The 18,226-nt window shown below is 49.2% G+C and overlaps 1 protein-coding gene across 2 annotated transcripts in view; it reads right to left on the bottom strand.

Moving 5' to 3' along the window:
• Positions 1–16,749, bottom strand: part of mad1l1 (mitotic arrest deficient 1 like 1) — a 21,266-nt gene extending 4,517 nt beyond the window's left edge. The window contains exons 1-17 of one of the 2 annotated variants that reach the window (XM_068751228.1): positions 16,606–16,749; positions 16,385–16,525; positions 16,125–16,304; positions 15,927–16,051; positions 15,596–15,677; positions 15,227–15,357; positions 15,008–15,122; positions 14,800–14,861; positions 12,115–12,201; positions 11,433–11,577; positions 8,988–9,128; positions 8,794–8,850; positions 8,146–8,237; positions 7,841–7,931; positions 4,451–4,676; positions 2,024–2,217; positions 1,973–1,981 (exon numbers count right to left, since the gene is read on the bottom strand). In XM_068751228.1, the coding sequence (XP_068607329.1) occupies positions 1,973–1,981; positions 2,024–2,217; positions 4,451–4,676; positions 7,841–7,931; positions 8,146–8,237; positions 8,794–8,850; positions 8,988–9,128; positions 11,433–11,577; positions 12,115–12,201; positions 14,800–14,861; positions 15,008–15,122; positions 15,227–15,357; positions 15,596–15,677; positions 15,927–16,051; positions 16,125–16,304; positions 16,385–16,525; positions 16,606–16,749 (2,022 nt within the window). The remainder of the gene's footprint in view (positions 1–1,972; positions 1,982–2,023; positions 2,218–4,450; positions 4,677–7,840; positions 7,932–8,145; positions 8,238–8,793; positions 8,851–8,987; positions 9,129–11,432; positions 11,578–12,114; positions 12,202–14,799; positions 14,862–15,007; positions 15,123–15,226; positions 15,358–15,595; positions 15,678–15,926; positions 16,052–16,124; positions 16,305–16,384; positions 16,526–16,605) is intronic. The other variant, XM_068751227.1, reaches the window with a different exon arrangement.
• Positions 16,750–18,226: the final 1,477 nt, after the last annotated feature.

Below are 18,226 nucleotides of genomic sequence, written 5' to 3'. Positions count from 1 at the left end.
CATCCTGGCGTCGCAACAAAGCAATGAATCCATTATTCACTGACACACATTTCCATCCCGCGCTGTCCTTCACATGCTAGCGCCATCTTCTGCAAATACGGCATGCTGTTGCCAGAGCTTTGACATAAAGGTTCAATAATGACCTTTGACCTTCTTGTGTCACCCAGTGAGTCCCAAGATCCAAAACACAAACCCCCTGCTGAGTTTCCCGTACAGCGGCGCTAAATACTGCTAGCTGCGGTTGGACGGTGTCAAATTTGCTTTCGATATTATGAACGGATGAATGAATGAAAAGGCTGTGCAGCATTTATGCCATCCGCCCGTTAACATTTCATTTTGGGTTGATTAAAATGAACGTCTGAGCAAAGTTAGAAACCGGGATGAACAAACAACCGCATCGCTACCGCTGACATCACCGTGTGTGCCCCCCCCCCCCCTCCTCATGTGGGACTGGATGAGTCAGAATAGCATCTGATTAGGAAAATGTATATTTCAATTGCAAAATGAAATCAACAGTAAAAGGCTGAAACGTGAAGCTGGATAAATGGAACCCTTTGAATGTGAGCGAGGGAATGCATCTTACACCATGGGGGGGGGGGGGGGGGGGGATTTGTGTGCCTCTGCATGAGGGGGATTTTAGCAGGATTATCTGGCAACCCTGCTGCTGAGGTGAATAACATCAGAATCCCATTTGTAAAGACGTCTTTGCTTCCTGTCCAATACCCCTCGTCTTCTGCCGCTTCATCCTGTAATTTATATTCATATTCTCAGAACCCAGATTATATTTACACGCACGTTCAGAGCAAGTACTGCATGTTGCGTATTTTTTATTCATGTGTGTGTGTGTGCTCCATTAGCATTGCAGGCCTCCGTGCTCCCACAGGCCACCAGGCGTGTGTCGTACACGCTCAAGTGGCGGCGAACACCCTGAATGCTAATCCAGGAGGTGTTAGCATCTGTTTGTCTCTGTACATCTGTATGCAGAGAAGGGGGGGGGGGGGGGCTCTGTGGTGAAGTGCGCTGTGACAAAGAGTGTTGAGATGGGAGTGAGAATGTGTGCATTGGAGTGTGACAGCGAGCGCCACGGCCCTGCGTGTGCGTGTGCGTGTGCGTGTGTGCGTGCGTGTGCGTGTGAGACGTCGGAGTGTAATCAGTATCGACAGTGAATCATCTCTTTCGGGAGGGTCGCAGGTGGGCTCGGCAGAGAACATTTGACACACCAGCAAGTTCAAAACAAGACCCCCCCCCCCCCCATATTTTCTCATCCCCTTCTTCTCTGCTTGGGAAACGCAGTTTCGGTGCACTTGAAAACGATAACTACCCCGCAGTGGTAATAACACCACCTTCTACTTTTGCCAGTATAGATTCTCCACAATGCCCCCCCCCCCCCCCACCACCACACAGCAAAACAGCAATTAGCTTCTGTTAAGAGAGCGAGGTAAACAACAAGGGAGAGAAAGAGAGGAAGGAAGCAGGGCGGGATGGAGAGAGGAGACAAACGAGGGGACGGCAACAGGATGCGTTTACTGTACAACCACTTAGGGACGGGTTTTATTGAGCCGCCCCTCAACCAGTGCTGGGGGAGCGCTGATGGATTAGTGCAGCCGGGCCCTGCGACACCCCACCGCCATCCCTCTTCTCAGGAGGCGCATACACATTCAACGCACGCCGCAAAAACGTCTCCGTGGCGCAGCGTTCCTCCCCCTGCAGGGCGCGGAGCTGAAGTGTGGCGTAATGGTGCATAAGTGCTGATAGTTCAACAGAGGGAAATAAACACCGGGGTCACATCAGCACTTGGTGAATAATTGGGGGGGGGGGGGGGGGGGGAGAGATGCCGGGGAGCGTTTCCTTTTAAACACACAAACGGCACACGCGACGGCCGCGAGGGCGGATGTACGTGCAGCTAGCTTGAAGTCGCGATCGGCCGCCTGGCTACGTTGGGATTGATCTGATTGTCGTGCATGTAAATAACGCCGCCGCTCTGAATGCTACCACTCCGCGTGACGGCGTATTTCCGGCGTACCTTTTTGAACAGGAAGGAGTCGTCCATGTGCTCCGCGTAGACCGAGGTGAGCCGGTACTGGTTCTCCGTGGTGACGTCGATCTGGTAGCCCGTCAGGACGTAGCAGACGGTGCGGAATTCTTGAATCTTTCTCTGAAACACCTCCTTCAGTCTCTGGTTCCTGAGCTCAGAGCTCTCCATCTGCTTACGTAAATCTGCGACACACAAAAAACAGAACGCGCTGTGAGAATACATCAGGCGCCAAGCCGACACTAATCTGGAAGGCAAATAAAGACGGTTGGGAGCCGTATTTTCATGAAAATGAGCAACTCAGCCACGTCATTGTAAAACTAATCCGCATATGAGAGACGTCTCCTGCATGAAGCGCCACTAAGAACATGCAACTCAACTCCTATCACGTATACACTCCCTGAGGAACTCCATCTGCTCTACAAAGCAATAGTGCGCATAAAAAGAAAAGTTAAAGTTAAACAGAAAAAATAGTATGGCTAAAATGTTACCTCCTCCTTCGCTGTCGTCCCCCTCACAAATGCTCTGCAGATTTCTGCAGAAGCGGCACCAACTTCCTCGTCTGATAATTGTTTCTACCCATCCACTCCTCTTTTTATAAATCTTTGGCTGTAACGTTTTTTTATCTGCCATAATTACACAACTTAATGGCGAGCGAGCATAAATGCAGCAGTCGGCGAGCGTCTTCCGGTGCGCCTGTCAGTCTCCCGGGCGATTGGGTTCCTCTTGCGTGTCAGTCCGAACCGATAAATGCAGTCTCAAGGCTTTAAGCATTGTGACGGAGCCGTCACCGTGTGACAGCCATCAGACGGCCCTGGGGTGGCTGCTGCTCCTCCAGCAGCGGCAGGAAGCAGGCACAACCGGGCCGCGAAGGTAAGGAGCGCCAACGCGAGGGCACCTTAGCCATCGCAAAACATTCATGCACACACACACACACACACAGGTGCCCATGCGTGATTTGATGAAATTAAATGAGATTATTCTACTCCGGCTGTCACATTTTCAACAACCCTAGCGAGTTCTGACTTCTGCCCTTAATTGGCCTCAACACGTCTGGGCGTGATGTCTGGTGAAAGCCGTCAAGAACGTTGCTCCGCAGAGGAAGCTTCTACTCGTACTTTTTTTTTTTTGTCTGCTTATTTAGAAACCCGGACGACTGCAAAAGCGTGCGTCAACGCTTAATATGAACAAAGGCGTGGCCTAAGAGGACTAGACGTGGGAACCCTGGTCAAACAGCGTGCAAACAAGCCTCTACGGCGGCTCGATCGTCACGCAAGCCGGCTCTTCTTCTCATGAGACAATCCTTTGACTCAAACTAAAAATTATACTTAATAAGGGGATTAGCCAGACTTAATATTTAATCATATCTGATTGGTATGATGGAAAAGGTCCAATTATAGGGGCAAGACCAGCTGAATTAACGTCCTCGCGACCTGAAATGCTTTATTTCGCGATATAAGCCGATGTCAGGGGCGTGAAAAGTATTTCCTTAATCTGACATTTGATATATTGTAGACCCGGTACGAAGATAAGGACATTGATCACACTTTAGTTCTTTCAATGACGCACAAGAAAGTGAGAAAGTCAAATATGGTTTTACATGAAAGGAAAAAATGGGAAAACGACAGCAATAAATCCAAGCTGGGAAGGAAGTGGGGGGGGGGGGGGGAAGAGTCATGAGGGGTGAGTCGGAGGGCGAGAGACAGAGGAATGAATAAGAAGAGATAGAGAGAGAACAACGTGTTCCCCAGAAGACAAATTAGCCAACAGACTTGCAGCGCTGCACTGCCCTGATCTCCAATTAAATATTTAACCCTGTCATAACTACAGCTCCGCCTCCAGCCGACTGTCACACGCTGAGACCCAAGAGGAGCAGAGCTCCAGTGGCCCGAAATAAATCGCTTCTTTGGTTTCGGGCGCGGCCGGTAGACGGCGTAGGTTAGCACTTTCTCTCATTTATGTTCCATTCATTGACTCCAAAGGTTAAAGGACACAAAAATAAGTCTCAAACTGCTTCGCTGCACGGATTCTAAAACCCCAGAGAAGGCCTCGTGGACGTCAGGCACCGCCACCCTGGCTCACCGCCCCGTGATCCTGCGTGCGAACCCATCTTGGGACGGGAAAACGAACGACAAACAGCAAATCACACTGTGATACATGCAGAACATCAATAACCCGGCGCTAAACGATTACAGCTCAAGCTGAGCCCTTTACGAGTCCGACATTTAGGTGATTTATTTCTCCGCTGTTCTCTCTGGCCCTGATCTCAGCTTCGGCACCTGCAATCAGAGCCGTAAAACCTGACTGCAATAGCGGCGTGGTGGGAAATGAAATATTCTGCCCAACCAGAGTGTACTTATTGCTCAGCGGGTGCAAGCTAACAGGCTAATTTATTGACACGAGTCCGGCGGATCTTACCCAGCACCTCTTTCGACGCCAGCAGGCCGAGGCCGGAGGCGTGCACGCCGGCGTGACCTTGCGAATGGACCCGAGCGCCTCCCTCCTGCAAAGAGCGCACCAGTTCCCCGAGACGCGCGACTTCCTCTCGGAGCGCCTCGACTTCCTGCTGCCGCTGTTGCTTGGCAACGGCGGTGGGGTTCATTTGGAAGTGCAGAACTCGGGTTGTCGCTGGATCATAATCTCCCTGAGGCAGAAAGAGGCAGAGACAAAGATCAGATGTCCAGTGATGCTTTTTTTTTTAAACCGACACGCCGCGTGGTGGCGTCACCCGTTACAGAACCACCACGCCTACATTTACACAGCAGGGGCCAGCGTCTAGGTGAAAACTGATTTCCTCTTTGCTTTGAAACCCGGTCAGAGTTAAATTCTATGGTTTAACGCAGAACCGTTAAGTCTGTTGTGAAGCGCTGATCTTCTGAATGAGATCATGCAGGAACATCATCACGTGTGCTGAAGTGGCGCCACGGACAAATGAGGTCAGGACGGACCTTCTTTTGAAGTTCTACATCTATATCTGGAGAGTCTATTTGAGGACGCGTCTGTAAATGTGCACTTCGATAAAAAACAAGAGAAAACGGGAGGTAAAGCCGGACGGGGCGAGACGGGTATGCAGATCAATTACAAGTCGTTTTTCCCAACTTCAAAGCAGACGAGAGCAAACTGCTCAATATTATATGATAGTACTTTTTTGTTTTTACATGCTTATACACACAGCCGGCTCGTCGGATTGCTATTTATAGAGCAGCAAGGTGGAGCGCCATTCCCAGCGCCGAAGGCTACGCATCTCTTATTCATAGAACAACAATAACAACACATCTGATAGCAGGGAGTCGAGTCAGAGCAAGAGACAGGAAGGGAGGGAGACCTACAGCGACTGGGGGGGGGGGCTTCAGAGTCGGTGGAACAAAGTTTTTAACAAAATGCCCTAAAACACTCCGTTAAATGCTAAACGCCGGGCCGACCTGCCGGCGCGCGCACACACACACACACACACACACACACACACACACACACACACACACGAAGACGGTGGGAGCGAGCGACATCGAAGGAGGGGCTTAAAAACAATAACCACACACACACTCTGCTGCTGAAGTGTTTTACTTTTACTGGGGTGACCTTCCAGGACAAACGTGTTCAGTGGTTTATGACGTCCTCCTCATCCTCCTCCTCATCATCCTCATCGTGCTGCAGCCCTCGCCACTCACAGCATCCGCGTCACCGTGGAGGTGATCTCGCACCGGTTACTACTCAACAGCGCCGCCGTGGGTTTCCATTGGTCGGGCTGAATGCGATCACTAATCTGTGTCTCCGCCCCATCAGGAGACAGGAAAGGACAGATGGACTTCCACGTCCCTGGTGGACGGTAGACACGAGCCCGTTGGAGCGTCCACTGCGAGCTGACAAAGGTTTGTAAGGTAATGGGTTTGAACCCCATTAGACACGCCTCCTGGCTCTGATTGGTGGTTTAGATTCAGGCATGATGAATTCTTGCAAGTGGCAAGAATATGACAAAAAAATCTATTCATAAAAGTGACCTGTTCCCACAAACACAACATTTAAATGGATTCGCTTCAACAGAAGGGGAGGAGCTTAAAGGAAGTAGACTTATCGAAAGCCTTTTCATCTTCCTGTCTGACAGTAACGTGAAGCGTTACGCCGCTCCATCTGAGTGTTACACAACGTAGCACGGCCATGCAAGCGCGTCTCAACAGCGGAACGACGTTGATGCAACCGTTTGCAACGGCAATAATTATCTCCGTCTAGACAGGAGCACAAAAACAAAGCGGCAAACTATTAAAGCCGTCGTTGTTGTTGCTGCGGCGACGGCCTGCAGGAATGCACCGGCAACATTACAGATGTTTTGTTGCAGTCAGTTAAATTTGACATATTTCTGCTGCTCTGGTTGAACCCATTCACCCCGGTGCTCAAACACGACCTCACCGGAAAGAGAGGAAGGCCGGAACCACAGAGGAGAGGAGGAACGCTCCAGACCGGGTCTGAAAAGCTTTATTGTTCTTCACAATGAGAACAAATGGGATACCGACAGTGGGGTGAGGAGCAGATATCCTTTTTAGGTGATAGATGTGCGGAGTAAAAGTGGAGGGACTCAATTACAGGACCGCGTTTTCCAAGCATCCCTCCAATCCAACATGGAAACGATTCTAAAGCCCATTAGAACCTGGTCCTTGAAGCGACGACCCGGCAGCAAAAAAACATTTAACCAAGCCAGAAGGAGCAGAAATAAATCAACGCGAAAAAAGAAAAATGGCTGCATTTACGGTGACTGCTGTCATTTATTTGGAGGGCACCCTGAACGCAGCACAGCAGTTTTATTCTGATTACCCCACAATGTAGAATCCTCCTACCCATCAAACGGGGCAGATCGACCCTGTGTGTGTGTGGGGGGGGGGGTCTCAGAGTGGTATTTGTTTTGCTTTGATAACTATCAGATCATTAAAATAGACTTAAATATAGCGCATTGTCAAGTTTAGCCTTCGCTTCCATTAATTTCCTCTTTCAAACGCTTCGGTCTCTCGTCTCCTTCGGTCCGATGAGGAGGTCTCTCGCTGCGCTGCAGACCATGAAGGAGTCGTAAGAATCAAGTCCGCTGCAACCTTGAAAGCACGCGTACGCGCGCGCTCACACACACACACACACACACACACACACACACACACCCTTGGTTGTCAGCCGCCTTTAAAGTGGTGGTCATGCTTGAGAACCCACAGATTTCATTCACCCGGTGGATAAATGGAACCAACGCGATACCCAGGCACGTTTCATTAACGCGTCCAGGCGTAGGTCGGCACACTAGGAGTCTGGAGTAAGTAAGACGGTCTGACGGAGATCACACACACTCACACTCACACACACACACACACACACACACACTCTCACACACAGAGGGAGAGAGAGAGGGCCAATTTAAAAAGGTGAAGGGCTGAGTTATAAAACAGGGAGTTCTTGAAGTGTGGAAGATGAAAGCGGATGGATTACATGTGCACGGTCATCCATGTGTGACGTTGTGTGTGTGACAATTATCAAGGCGGCCCCGGCTCCGGGTTCAATTCATCTCAACCCGTCGTTACCGCCGCCGTTCTGCCTCTTCTAATCCCTCCAAACAGAAAGAGGAGGACTTTGAATCCGCCACGGGTTCCACACAGCTAGAATCACACCTGGGTCCAATTGTGTTTGAATAACTGTCCGATATGGGAAGCGTTTGAGCGAATCAACCTGCGGCGTGGCGCGGGCTGGACGCCGCCACCGGAGCCGTTAAATTGGTTCCTTTGTGCCAGTCGAGTAAATCCATCACAGGAAACGGAGTCGTCTCGTCTCGGTGCCTACCTGAAGGTTGTGTCTCTCCAGTCGCATCTCCAGAACGTTCTTCTGCTCCTCCAAGGCCTGACGCTCGGCCTCCAACTCTTCAATTTTCTGTCTGAGAAAGGCAACACACACACACACACACTAATGTCTTCCTTGCATTTTAACCGCGCACGCTATTAATCCCACCGGTGGAACTCTGCTCGACAGGCAGGGAAGTCGAGGAGCGGCGGCGCTGCCCCTCCCCTTCCCGCGTGCAGCACGCGTTCACGTCTCGGGGTTTTTGATTGGATCTTGGCACCAGGTTTTGTGTCTATACTTGCAGATACCTGAGTATGCCGAGCTCTTCTTTGGTCACCAGAGCAGCGCCGTCAGCTGCAGCGGCCTGCTGCCGCTTTACCGCCTCCAGCTCCAGCTCCAGCTCCGCCTGGGACAATCGGAGGAGAAGATGGGCCCGGAGCTCCGACATGGCGCCTCCTTTGGCCTCACGCCAGGGAGGAACCTTTTTGGCTGCAGATAAATCCTGAGCACTCTATTCCATTCTGCTGCTTTCATTTTGAGACAGACATCCAGACAAACAGATACACTTAACACGCCATTAGTCAACAGGCCCGTTTTACGTTTCAATACCCCCCCCCCCCCCCTAGTAACTTTCTGTCTGTCTGCATCTTGGTTAGCTCCTCTCTGATCTCGCTCTCCTGCCTGTAATTATCCCTCATTTCCATTTGCACACCCATTTCCCTCTTTTTCTGACAGCATCTGTCTTCCTCGCGACTCGTCTTCCCGGGACAGATAAGTAATTACACCTATACCAGACAGGTGGATTTCACGCGTCAATACTCATTGCCGGGGCCGTGTTGATGTCTCGTCTGTAACAGGGAGTCGTGAAGAGAAAGCAGATCTCTGAACTTGGCGGAGACAGACGCACACGTCGTTCGGGTTTGAGTCATTCGTCTTAGGCGTACGTGACTGTTTACCGTCTGCAGCTGCAGTTTCAGACTCCCGGTCTCTTCCTGGGCTTTGCTGAGCTGAGTCTGAACCGAAGGACATAAAACCATAAAACAAGGGGGGGGGGGCAGAAAGAAAGCAAAATAAATAAATAAAAAATGACTTCGTGTCCTGCTGATATTACCGATGCACGTGCGGCGCATTATATCTACAAGCACTGCACCTCCATCTCTGCATTGTAGGCCTGCATCTTCTGCAGGACGTCCTCGGTCTCTTTGAGCCGCTTGCTGAGTTGAGGCGAGTACTCGTCGGGCGCCAGCTCGCTGTCGTAGGACTCAAGGATGGCTCGCATCCCGTCGCGCTCCTGTAGGACACACACATGCACATCAACTTCACAGCACAAAAGCGCACATTTCTCCACGTCTGTGGATTGTCTTGGGCTCATGGGCTCTGGATTACTTGCGTTGTTGCTGTGGAATATTTCAAATGTATATATATATATATACATATTTTTGTCCCGTACAGTTCCGTTATATTCAACAGAAGATATCTCCCAGTCAGCATTAAGGATAAATAACATGTCGTCAGTCACGTAACCCCGCAGACCTTAGTGCGACAGGATGCGTAATATTTGTGTGCACCGAGAATATCAAAGCGCTCAGATCTGTTTGAGATTCGTCTGATGATGCGGCGCCTTAATATTACAGGAAATGTCTTTGTAAAGGAGGAACAAAGTAGGAGGCGTCTGTGACACGAGAAGCTTAAGGTTACGTGATTCTCCTCAGGTAATAATCAAACCAAAGACAAATGTCTCTGTGGACCGCGGATAAAGAATAAATTAGAAAAAGAATCAGGTAATGACAGAACGGCCTTTGCAGGTGCAGCCCGTCCTCCCGCGCTGCCTTTCCTCACTAAACTGACGTGTAATGAGATGATTTAAATATTCTACTCTTTAACACTGGACTTCTTAGACACGAGAGGATAAAAACCTCTTTGAGTCGCCGTCTTCTCAAGTGTCACTCAGAACGACACCACGTCGCCAAATCCCGAACGCCCGGCGGTCGAGTGCGTGTGTGCGTGATTGTCAAAACACGTGAAAATGTGTGGAAAGAGAACTCGATCATCTGAAGGACGCATTAGAAACCAAAGCGTGCGTCGAGGAGCACGCTGAAATGCGTCCTAACACCTATTAAACCGCTCAGGAAGGAATCATAAAGCTCAGCAACACAACTGCGCTGTAAATCTGTGAAAGGAAAGTCCTCTGAAGAGGACATGTCGCGCTGGAGCCTGCGAAGGATCGGAGAACAAATGCGTCTGACAAATCCTCCATTCAAGTCTTTGCACAAAAAAAAGTATTATCTTTAGAAAAAAGCAAGCGGGACTCTCTATGGAGGCGAAATGCACCGGAGTCCTGCTCGACTCGTCAATCAAGTCCGAGCGGACGAAGGCGCCGCCGCGGCGCCGACTCAAATACAACATTAAGATCTCAGCCTCAGCCAATGGTGAAAGTACTTGTGACGCACAAAGATTCATTTTAAAAACAAAAACTGACAGCTTATTTCAGCGTGTGAATGCAAGTGACTGATTACTGCATCAAACGAACGCATTAACATCGTGAATCTGTGCAGGCAGCTGAGCGCCATGATGAATGGGAACAGTCTGGGCCGTTTCAAACGGGCAAACAGCCTGTTTATTCATGCTAATTTATTGCCACGACGTTTAAAATGAGGCGCCTCCGCCGCTCTTCTGACTGCACCGATGTGTTCACAGTGCAGCCGGATGTAATTTGTGGCAGTCGGGCTTTTAATGAACATCTTGCCAGACTGCTTAGGATCGCCCTTGACTTCTGAAGGTCACTGGAAGCTCCGAGGTTGATCATTAGTTCAGCTTGAGGTCGCGTGATTAACGCCAGGCGCGAGTTCAGATTACTGCGCGTCGTTTATGATCATTTGCTAAATACTCTGTTTTCAGAGGATCTTAAAAGCGTCGTGTAATTCCTGAGTGGAAATGAATAACGGGCCTGCTGGATTAGCACACGGGCTAGTTTCTGAAACCGACCCAGTTTCCATCGCGCTGCGTTTCAAGAAGCCCGATTCGCTTCAAAACACCACATGTGACCTTTATTTTGTTCCGTCCTTTAGTTTATAACAGGACGAACACAGGCTGGATGGATAAATAGACACATTTAGAGGCCAGTGTGTGTGTGTGTGTGTGTGTGTGTGTGTGTCAATCCTAACACATAGGCCCTTTGGCTATTTACTGTATTACGTGCAATGAAATTCACTCAAATCTAAATCAACAATCAGACGATAAAAAGCCTCATTTAAAAAAAAACAAAAAAAAAGGAAGCCTGATAAATAAAACTCATTACTCTTTTTTTTTATCATCTATACTTTCTAAAATTGCTTTAGTGTTTTATCTGGCGTGCAGAGAGAGAGAGGCGTCTGCAGGTGAAATAAACGAGGCGCAAAACATGAGGCCATCGGTGGAGGAGGAGGGAGACGGCCTTGCAGCAGGCAGCGGGGGATGAACTCCTCTCCTTTAATAACTGCTGTCAAGCTGCAGTTGAGCAAGGCACTTCACCGCCGACTTTATCCAAACGTGACGAGCGGCGTCCCATTCCCGACACCACGCGTGTGCGTGTGTGCGCGTTATCGCGATCGATCACCTTGGTCAGGAGCAGCACTCTCTTCTGCAGCCGTCGGACCAGAGCGTCCTGCGTCTCCCTCTTCTTCTGCTCCTCCATGGCCTTGCCGCGCTGCTGGGATAGCTCCTCACGGGCCTCAGACGTGGAACGCTCTGCGCTCCTCGCCCTGACGGATTATAGCAGGTTAATAGCAGGAAAGAAGACGGATTGGAAACCGCCCCCTCAGACAGACCTGACGGAAACCAAATTATTACAAAACAAGCGTCTGGAAACTAATTGCGGTGGCGATCTAGGCAGCGTCTGATCAATGGGCTGGATCAATAGGCCAATGATTATACCACTCCCCTTTCTTTCTCACACACAACTCCTAACTCTCCTGTTCTGTGGCTTGTAATCTTTTATAATGAGCCCAAAATGCTCAGAGACGTCCGTTAGCCCGGGCCGGAGCCGCAGCGAGAAAACAGCGCACCCCTCCCCCAGACGTCACCTCCGCCCAAACAGGACAAGTTTAATTAGTTTACCCCCCCCCCCCCCCACTCTCTGACACACACACAAGCGGTTACTGTCATGAGTGCTATCAGAATCAGCACCAGTTTAATTAACTTTGTGACAATTAAGCACATCAAAGAGATAGGCTCTAATGGGGGGGGGGGGGGGGGGGGCAGAGAGAGGGATTGTGCGTTTCAGTCAAGGTGTTTGTTACCGGCTGCTGAGTGTGTAGTTCTGCTCTTTCAGAGCGAATTCTCTCTGCTGGATCTGAATCACCTCCCTGGACAGATCCTCTGGTTTCCTACGGACAGACACGCAAAGCATTGAGCCAAAATGTGTGTGTGTGTGTGTGTGTGTGTGTGCACGCAGACACACACACGCACGCCAGCAGGACAGCGAGCAGAAAGGACAGCGAGCGGATTAAACCGATGGGTTCTCCGTATTCTTTTGTTGGCCGGCCTGTGGAGAGCTGCGAGACAAAATGAGTTGAGGAGCGGAGGGAGAGATAAACTGGGCCCGGTTCTACACAATAAACCCAGTCCGTGGGAGAGATCGACAGATAAAGACACAGAAGCGCCGAACCGAGAAGGTCATGCACTCCCGCTAACGTGAACCACACGACCTCCAACATCACAAAACGCGGGATTCATCCACAAAAATTAAGACAATTACGACTTCATCTCGCGTGAAATGGGCCCGGCGGTGCCGCCAATATGCCCCCGTTTTGGGGGGGGGGGGGGGTTTGTTTTGGTCGGCAGAGCCACAGGTATGAAAAGCTGTTGACTAAAATATGAGTTTGGTGCGATGAATAACCGGAGCCTCCTTCCTCTGTTCATGCCAACATATCAGAGGTGACCACGGGTAACCGCAGCGGCGTGAAGGCCTCACGCGACTCGTTTTCAAGAGACACGAGGAGGAAGGATTCGAACGCCGGAGGCGGTTTCATCAGTCAGCTTAATTCCTGCTATAAACAATCTGTGTTGTATAAAGTATAAACCCACGGCTATAGAAGCAGTTAACATGACGATTACACCAGCTTTGTGAGGGGGGATTGAAACAGGCGTGAAACAGTCAGGATACCTCGCCAGACAGCAGACAGAAGCCAACCACTGAATTCATTGCACAGCGAGAGAGACTGGAGTTGTGTGCACATAATAAAACAAACTGGTTTTGCATTATGTCCCGGGAAACCTCGTCCGACACAAATCCCATTCGAGGAATGAGCTTAAGTTCGGCCAGTAACCATAGAAACAATGAAGATCCATCAAGAGCAAAAGGTACCTCTTCAGTAATTAGTCATATGTGGAAACTTTTGTTGGAAAAGTATTTGAAACCTTGTTCTGGAACCCCCCCCCCCCCTCCCAGAATGACAAAGGCCCCGATTTCCTGTCATGTCTGATGAAGAGTGAAGAAAACGACTGCGGGTCGACAGAAGGAGCGATCTGAAGACATCATTTGGGATTTGGCCGTTATTGCGATGTAAAAACTAAAAAGCATTGCAAGAATCTCAGAATGAAATGACTTTTTTTGGGGGGGGGGGGGGCAAATGTAAAACTTTTTAACTTGCGGAGAAACAACAGATGGAATCCATTATTCTTTATTCTCATTTTCAGCGGTTGACCGCACATAAGCAAACATGTTATCAGACAGCAGCAGGATTAAAGGAAGAAGCTAAGTGTGTAGCGGCTAGCCGCTAGCGCGTCACTTCTTTAATCAGTCTTTAACGTCTTCATATCAAAAACACGGCCTGAAAAGATTTGGCAAAAAGCTAATTATGAAATAACGACTGTTTAGGAGCCCACGAGGCAATCACAATACGCCACTAATGTGCGGACGCAAATCAATACTCATTTTCAGGCGAGGCTGCAGCGCTGACTGATGCGACGGTGACCAGACTGCAGAGAGGAAACGCGTTTAACACGCCGTAGAAACAGCTGAAGGAGTTCCGTGTGTTGATTTTCTGGCTACATTAACCTTCACTCTTGATCAGCATGAGCCGAACACATATGGCAACCCATCAGAAGCCGTAAGATGAATGCAGCTTTGTTCCCCCGGCAACAGCGGCTCCATCAGCCGGAGTCGGAGCTGCGGAGAGTCTGAACGGCTGCATTTTAAAAAGGTCTCAAGTTTCCAGCGCAGTTTACTCGGGGCGACAGCCTCGACGGGCTGAAATGTTCTGAAAAATGATGGACAGCCAGCCAATATATAAGCGTATGTAGCGCTGAGGCTGGAATTACATTCCTGCGACCCCCCCCCCCCCCTCCCCACCCTCCCCCAGGTTTTTTTAATAACAGCAAACTGAATAAAGGCAACCTGGCTACAAAACATATTACATAACAGCAAAATTCAGTCTTACACGGGCAAAGATTTCACATTTTTAAGGTACCCCTTTCTTCTCGCCCCGTAGGAAAGTGTAACACATTTCACACACATGCACACACACGCACACACACACACACACACACACACACACACACACACACACACAGTATAAAGCAAACCAGATCTGCTCTAGAGATGTGTTCATTTAACATTCTGTTTACATCACAGCCAGAGTGATGCAAGGAAAACGGCGTGTGTATGTGTGTGTGTGTGTGTGTGTGTGTGCGCGCACGCTTGCAATATGGCAGGCTGCTCACAGGGAAACATGCAATCATTCTCTTATTACCAGTTTTGACTGAATGCATTGAGACAAACTCGACGCACACAAGTAGGTATACAACACACACACACACACACACACACACACACACACACACACAAGTAGGAACCTTCCACAGTAATGAGGCACCTTTATCTGGAAAATGACCACAGCTCCACCTAGTGGTGCTTACTCACATTGCACAAACAAACGTACATGGCGTTTCTGTCATGGTCTCGCTCTGACACAGCATCTTACCCGATCTTCAGTCCTGTCGATTTACCCAGGTTTTCCCAAGCTTGGACCTTTTCCACCAGCCTCTAGAAATGTTGAAAAGCGTGTCAGAATTACACGGAACTCTGCCTGAAACATAATCTGTTCATGTCATCGGCCCATATCCAGTCACGACCTTTTATCTTTTCATTTCTGAGGTATGTAATGACAGAATGCGAAGACAACACTTTACCTCCGTCTCCAGCTCCATATTGACCAGCTCCTCCTTCGTCTTCGCCATCCTCTCCAGCTTCCTCGTCAGACCCTCCACCTCCTCTTTCAACAGGCTGCAATTCTCCTTGTTCTCCCTGGACGGCGCAGAACATTTTGAGCACCGTCATGTTATAACGGCAAAATAAAATCAAGCCTGTGCTCCACGTTTGGAATGCACTGATCTAGAAACGCATTTGACCTGAGAAAGGCATTGTCTTCCCTGAGGCGTTTCACCTCCTTCTCCAGTTCTGGAACCCTCGCCACCTCCGACTTGATTGTCTTCATAATGGCGGCGTCTTGCTCCTGGAGAGAAAGGCACCGCTCCAGCTCCTGCCAAACCGAGGAGAAATCAAGCAAAACAAATACGAACAGGATGGGTGAATCGGTTTCAAGTTGAAATCGTACTATCGGCTCGCCGTTCATCATAGTTTATGGCTTATCGGAGGAATTAGAGGAATAAAACCCTCTAATTCATCGAGCCCACCATATATTATCTGCGATTTTAACTTGTGCATCTGGACAGAAGGATGGTGTGATCCTAAAGTGTGCGCGGCCGACAGAAGCATACCTTAATCTTGATGACGTACTCTGAGCAGGAGGACTGGGTAGCTTGGAGACTCTGGCAAAGCTCAGAGACTTCCTCATACTTCCTGAAATGAATGACACTTAGAGAAGTGTGTGGGCAGCACCGATCTTAAGTCGCATGGAGCACAATCACTGAGAGGGTATGGAGATGATGTTTACAGAATGAGAAAGCCACTGCACAAACCCGCCGGGTGGCAGCGGCCTCTTACTGAGCGACCGAGCGCCATAAAAACACAAAGAAACTCCTAAATGTACACACTCGCTGTAGCATCAAGTAAACTGGAACAAGCACTAGTCTGTGCGCGAGTCGGCACCTGCGTTGGAGATCTAACTGTTCCTGCGTTTCCTGGTTTTCCAAAGTCTGCATGGAAATAGTGGAGTCTTGGTTTTGAATCTTCTGCTTCAGCTCTCTGATCTCATCCTTCAGAGAAATGATGGTCTGGGAAAAGACAACAGAAGTCAGCCAGCATGCACGACCAAAGCACAACCACAGAAAGAGATTTAGCGTGTACCTGGTTAGCAGCGTCCAGTCCAACGTCACCCTCCTCCAGCTTCTTGTTCAGACTCGCCAGGTTCTTGCGGATTGTACGATTTGCTTCCACCTGCTCCGACAGTTTATTAGTCGCCTCCATCTCTCTCTCTTCCAACTTTTTCATTCGGCCAAAGAGTTCCTGCTTTCGCTCAATCTCATTCTGTAACACAAAAGCCAGTCAGAAACAGCCAGCACCACTCAATCGTAGCGTACGAGCGTGCAGAGCGGCGGCAGCCGCACCTCCAGGTCTCGTGCGCTGTCAGACGCAGCCTTCTCGAGCTCAAAGCGAGCTCGCTTGTGGCTCAGCTCCATCTGCTTCTTTTCCTGGTCCAGCTGAAGGTAGCGATTCTTAGAGTGAAGCATCTCTCCTGCTTCCAACAACTAAAAGGGAAAATCAGTCAGTAAGTGCGCAGACTGCATGTGAACGCTTCACACAGGCGATGCTGCCAGTTTCTGGATACCTCCATGCTGCGCTTGTACTGACTCTGCAGTTTCCCAGCCCCCGCCAAGTGCTCTGGGGGGCGCCGTGAAGGTTCGGCGGAGCCGATGAAGGAATTGAAGGCCTTCAAGGTGGTTAACACCGCGGTATCATCTTCTAAATCCATCTGGAGTCACCGGTTTTGCGTCGCACTGGTGGTGAAGAGTCTGTGAAGTTATGCCATTAAAGGAATATCGGCTCTATAACTTTATCCCAAGAAAACACCAGCGTTACAACAAATAAAACACACGAAGCAGCAAATAAGCTCATGTTTATACATGTTTTTAGCTGTGATAGGTTGTCATCCATGTATCTCTACCACCAGACTAGCTACAATGCTAACGTCGATGCTTTTCAGGAGCTAGCTGACAGCATAACTAGCAAGTACCTACGTTGATACGGCCTCGGAAGTCTATAACCTCGCCTCAGAGTCGACTTGCGCCTGAAAATGAACGAAGAAGTAACTTATAGATAAGCTATCTCTTCTCTGCTAGCGCGTTAGCTCCGCTTACTGGCACCCCAATGAAAATCCACTCCACTGATAGATAGTACAACATCAGGGTGACGCCAGAATGAACAGCGCCATCTGCAGCACTGGAGGACACCTGCAAGTCGCAATCAGCGACATGAGAAGAAAAAGATGCATTTGCATATATTCACACACTCATTAGAATTGATAGAGATATTTTGATCAGCATGTTAAATGAATTTATTATTATAACATTCATTCATATTTAATCGTGAAGACAGATTTTTTAGATGATGAAACTATTGGTTATTGAAAATGTCTGCAAGCTTTACAACACACCACATCTTGGTCTTTACTGGACTCAATGCATTTGCACTTTATATACAAGTTGGTGTAGTGCCGGCGTCTGTCCTGAGGAGGGCAGCACCACCACACAGAGCATAACACACTGCTTCAAGTTCAAAGGTGCATGGAAATGTAACAACATGTTCACAGAAGAACCAGTTATGATGCGCACATCCGAGGCCCCTAAAACGCGTGTGTGGAATTTCATTGGATTCTGTGCAGGGCCTTTTGGGGATATGTTGATAGCTATTCCCTTTTGGCTGCATAGGGATGGGGGTGGGCTGAGGAATATGATGACTGGGTAGCAAATGATAGGAGCGGTTGAGCTTCAAAGGTCTAGCCAGAAGCATTTCATCCCACAATCTGCCACAAATGCTCCTGATCTGACCTCGAATTGGCAATAAAGCCAAATCGAGTTTACCATGAGGATGTTTGACAACCATAGGGCTGTGTGAAGGGCCAGCGCTTGTAGTCTGTGACAAGTGCTGGTGCTGTGGGTGGTCTGAGAGCATTATAACATGCGTACATGATTGAAGGTGGGAGAAAACTGGAAGGCTCTGAGGATTTCTATTCACAAAAAACAAAGGAATACGCAGAGAAACCAGCTTCCAGCTCAGTGACGAGCCTGGAGAAGGGTCCAAGGGAGCAGCACTCTCTGATCACGGGGATCTAATCTAACAGACGTGTCTGCTGCAGCGCTAGAGCGTGTTAATTATTACATTTGCACTAAATCTTCCCAGTGCAGAGCTCAGCCACTGGGGTGTATAAGCCAGTCCAGATGCATATTTCA

This window comes from Brachionichthys hirsutus, chromosome 17, assembly GCF_040956055.1.
Source record: "Brachionichthys hirsutus isolate HB-005 chromosome 17, CSIRO-AGI_Bhir_v1, whole genome shotgun sequence".
In the NCBI taxonomy this organism is placed as follows: Eukaryota; Metazoa; Chordata; class Actinopteri; order Lophiiformes; family Brachionichthyidae; genus Brachionichthys; species Brachionichthys hirsutus.
This window is presented reverse-complemented; position numbering and strand designations above follow the sequence as displayed.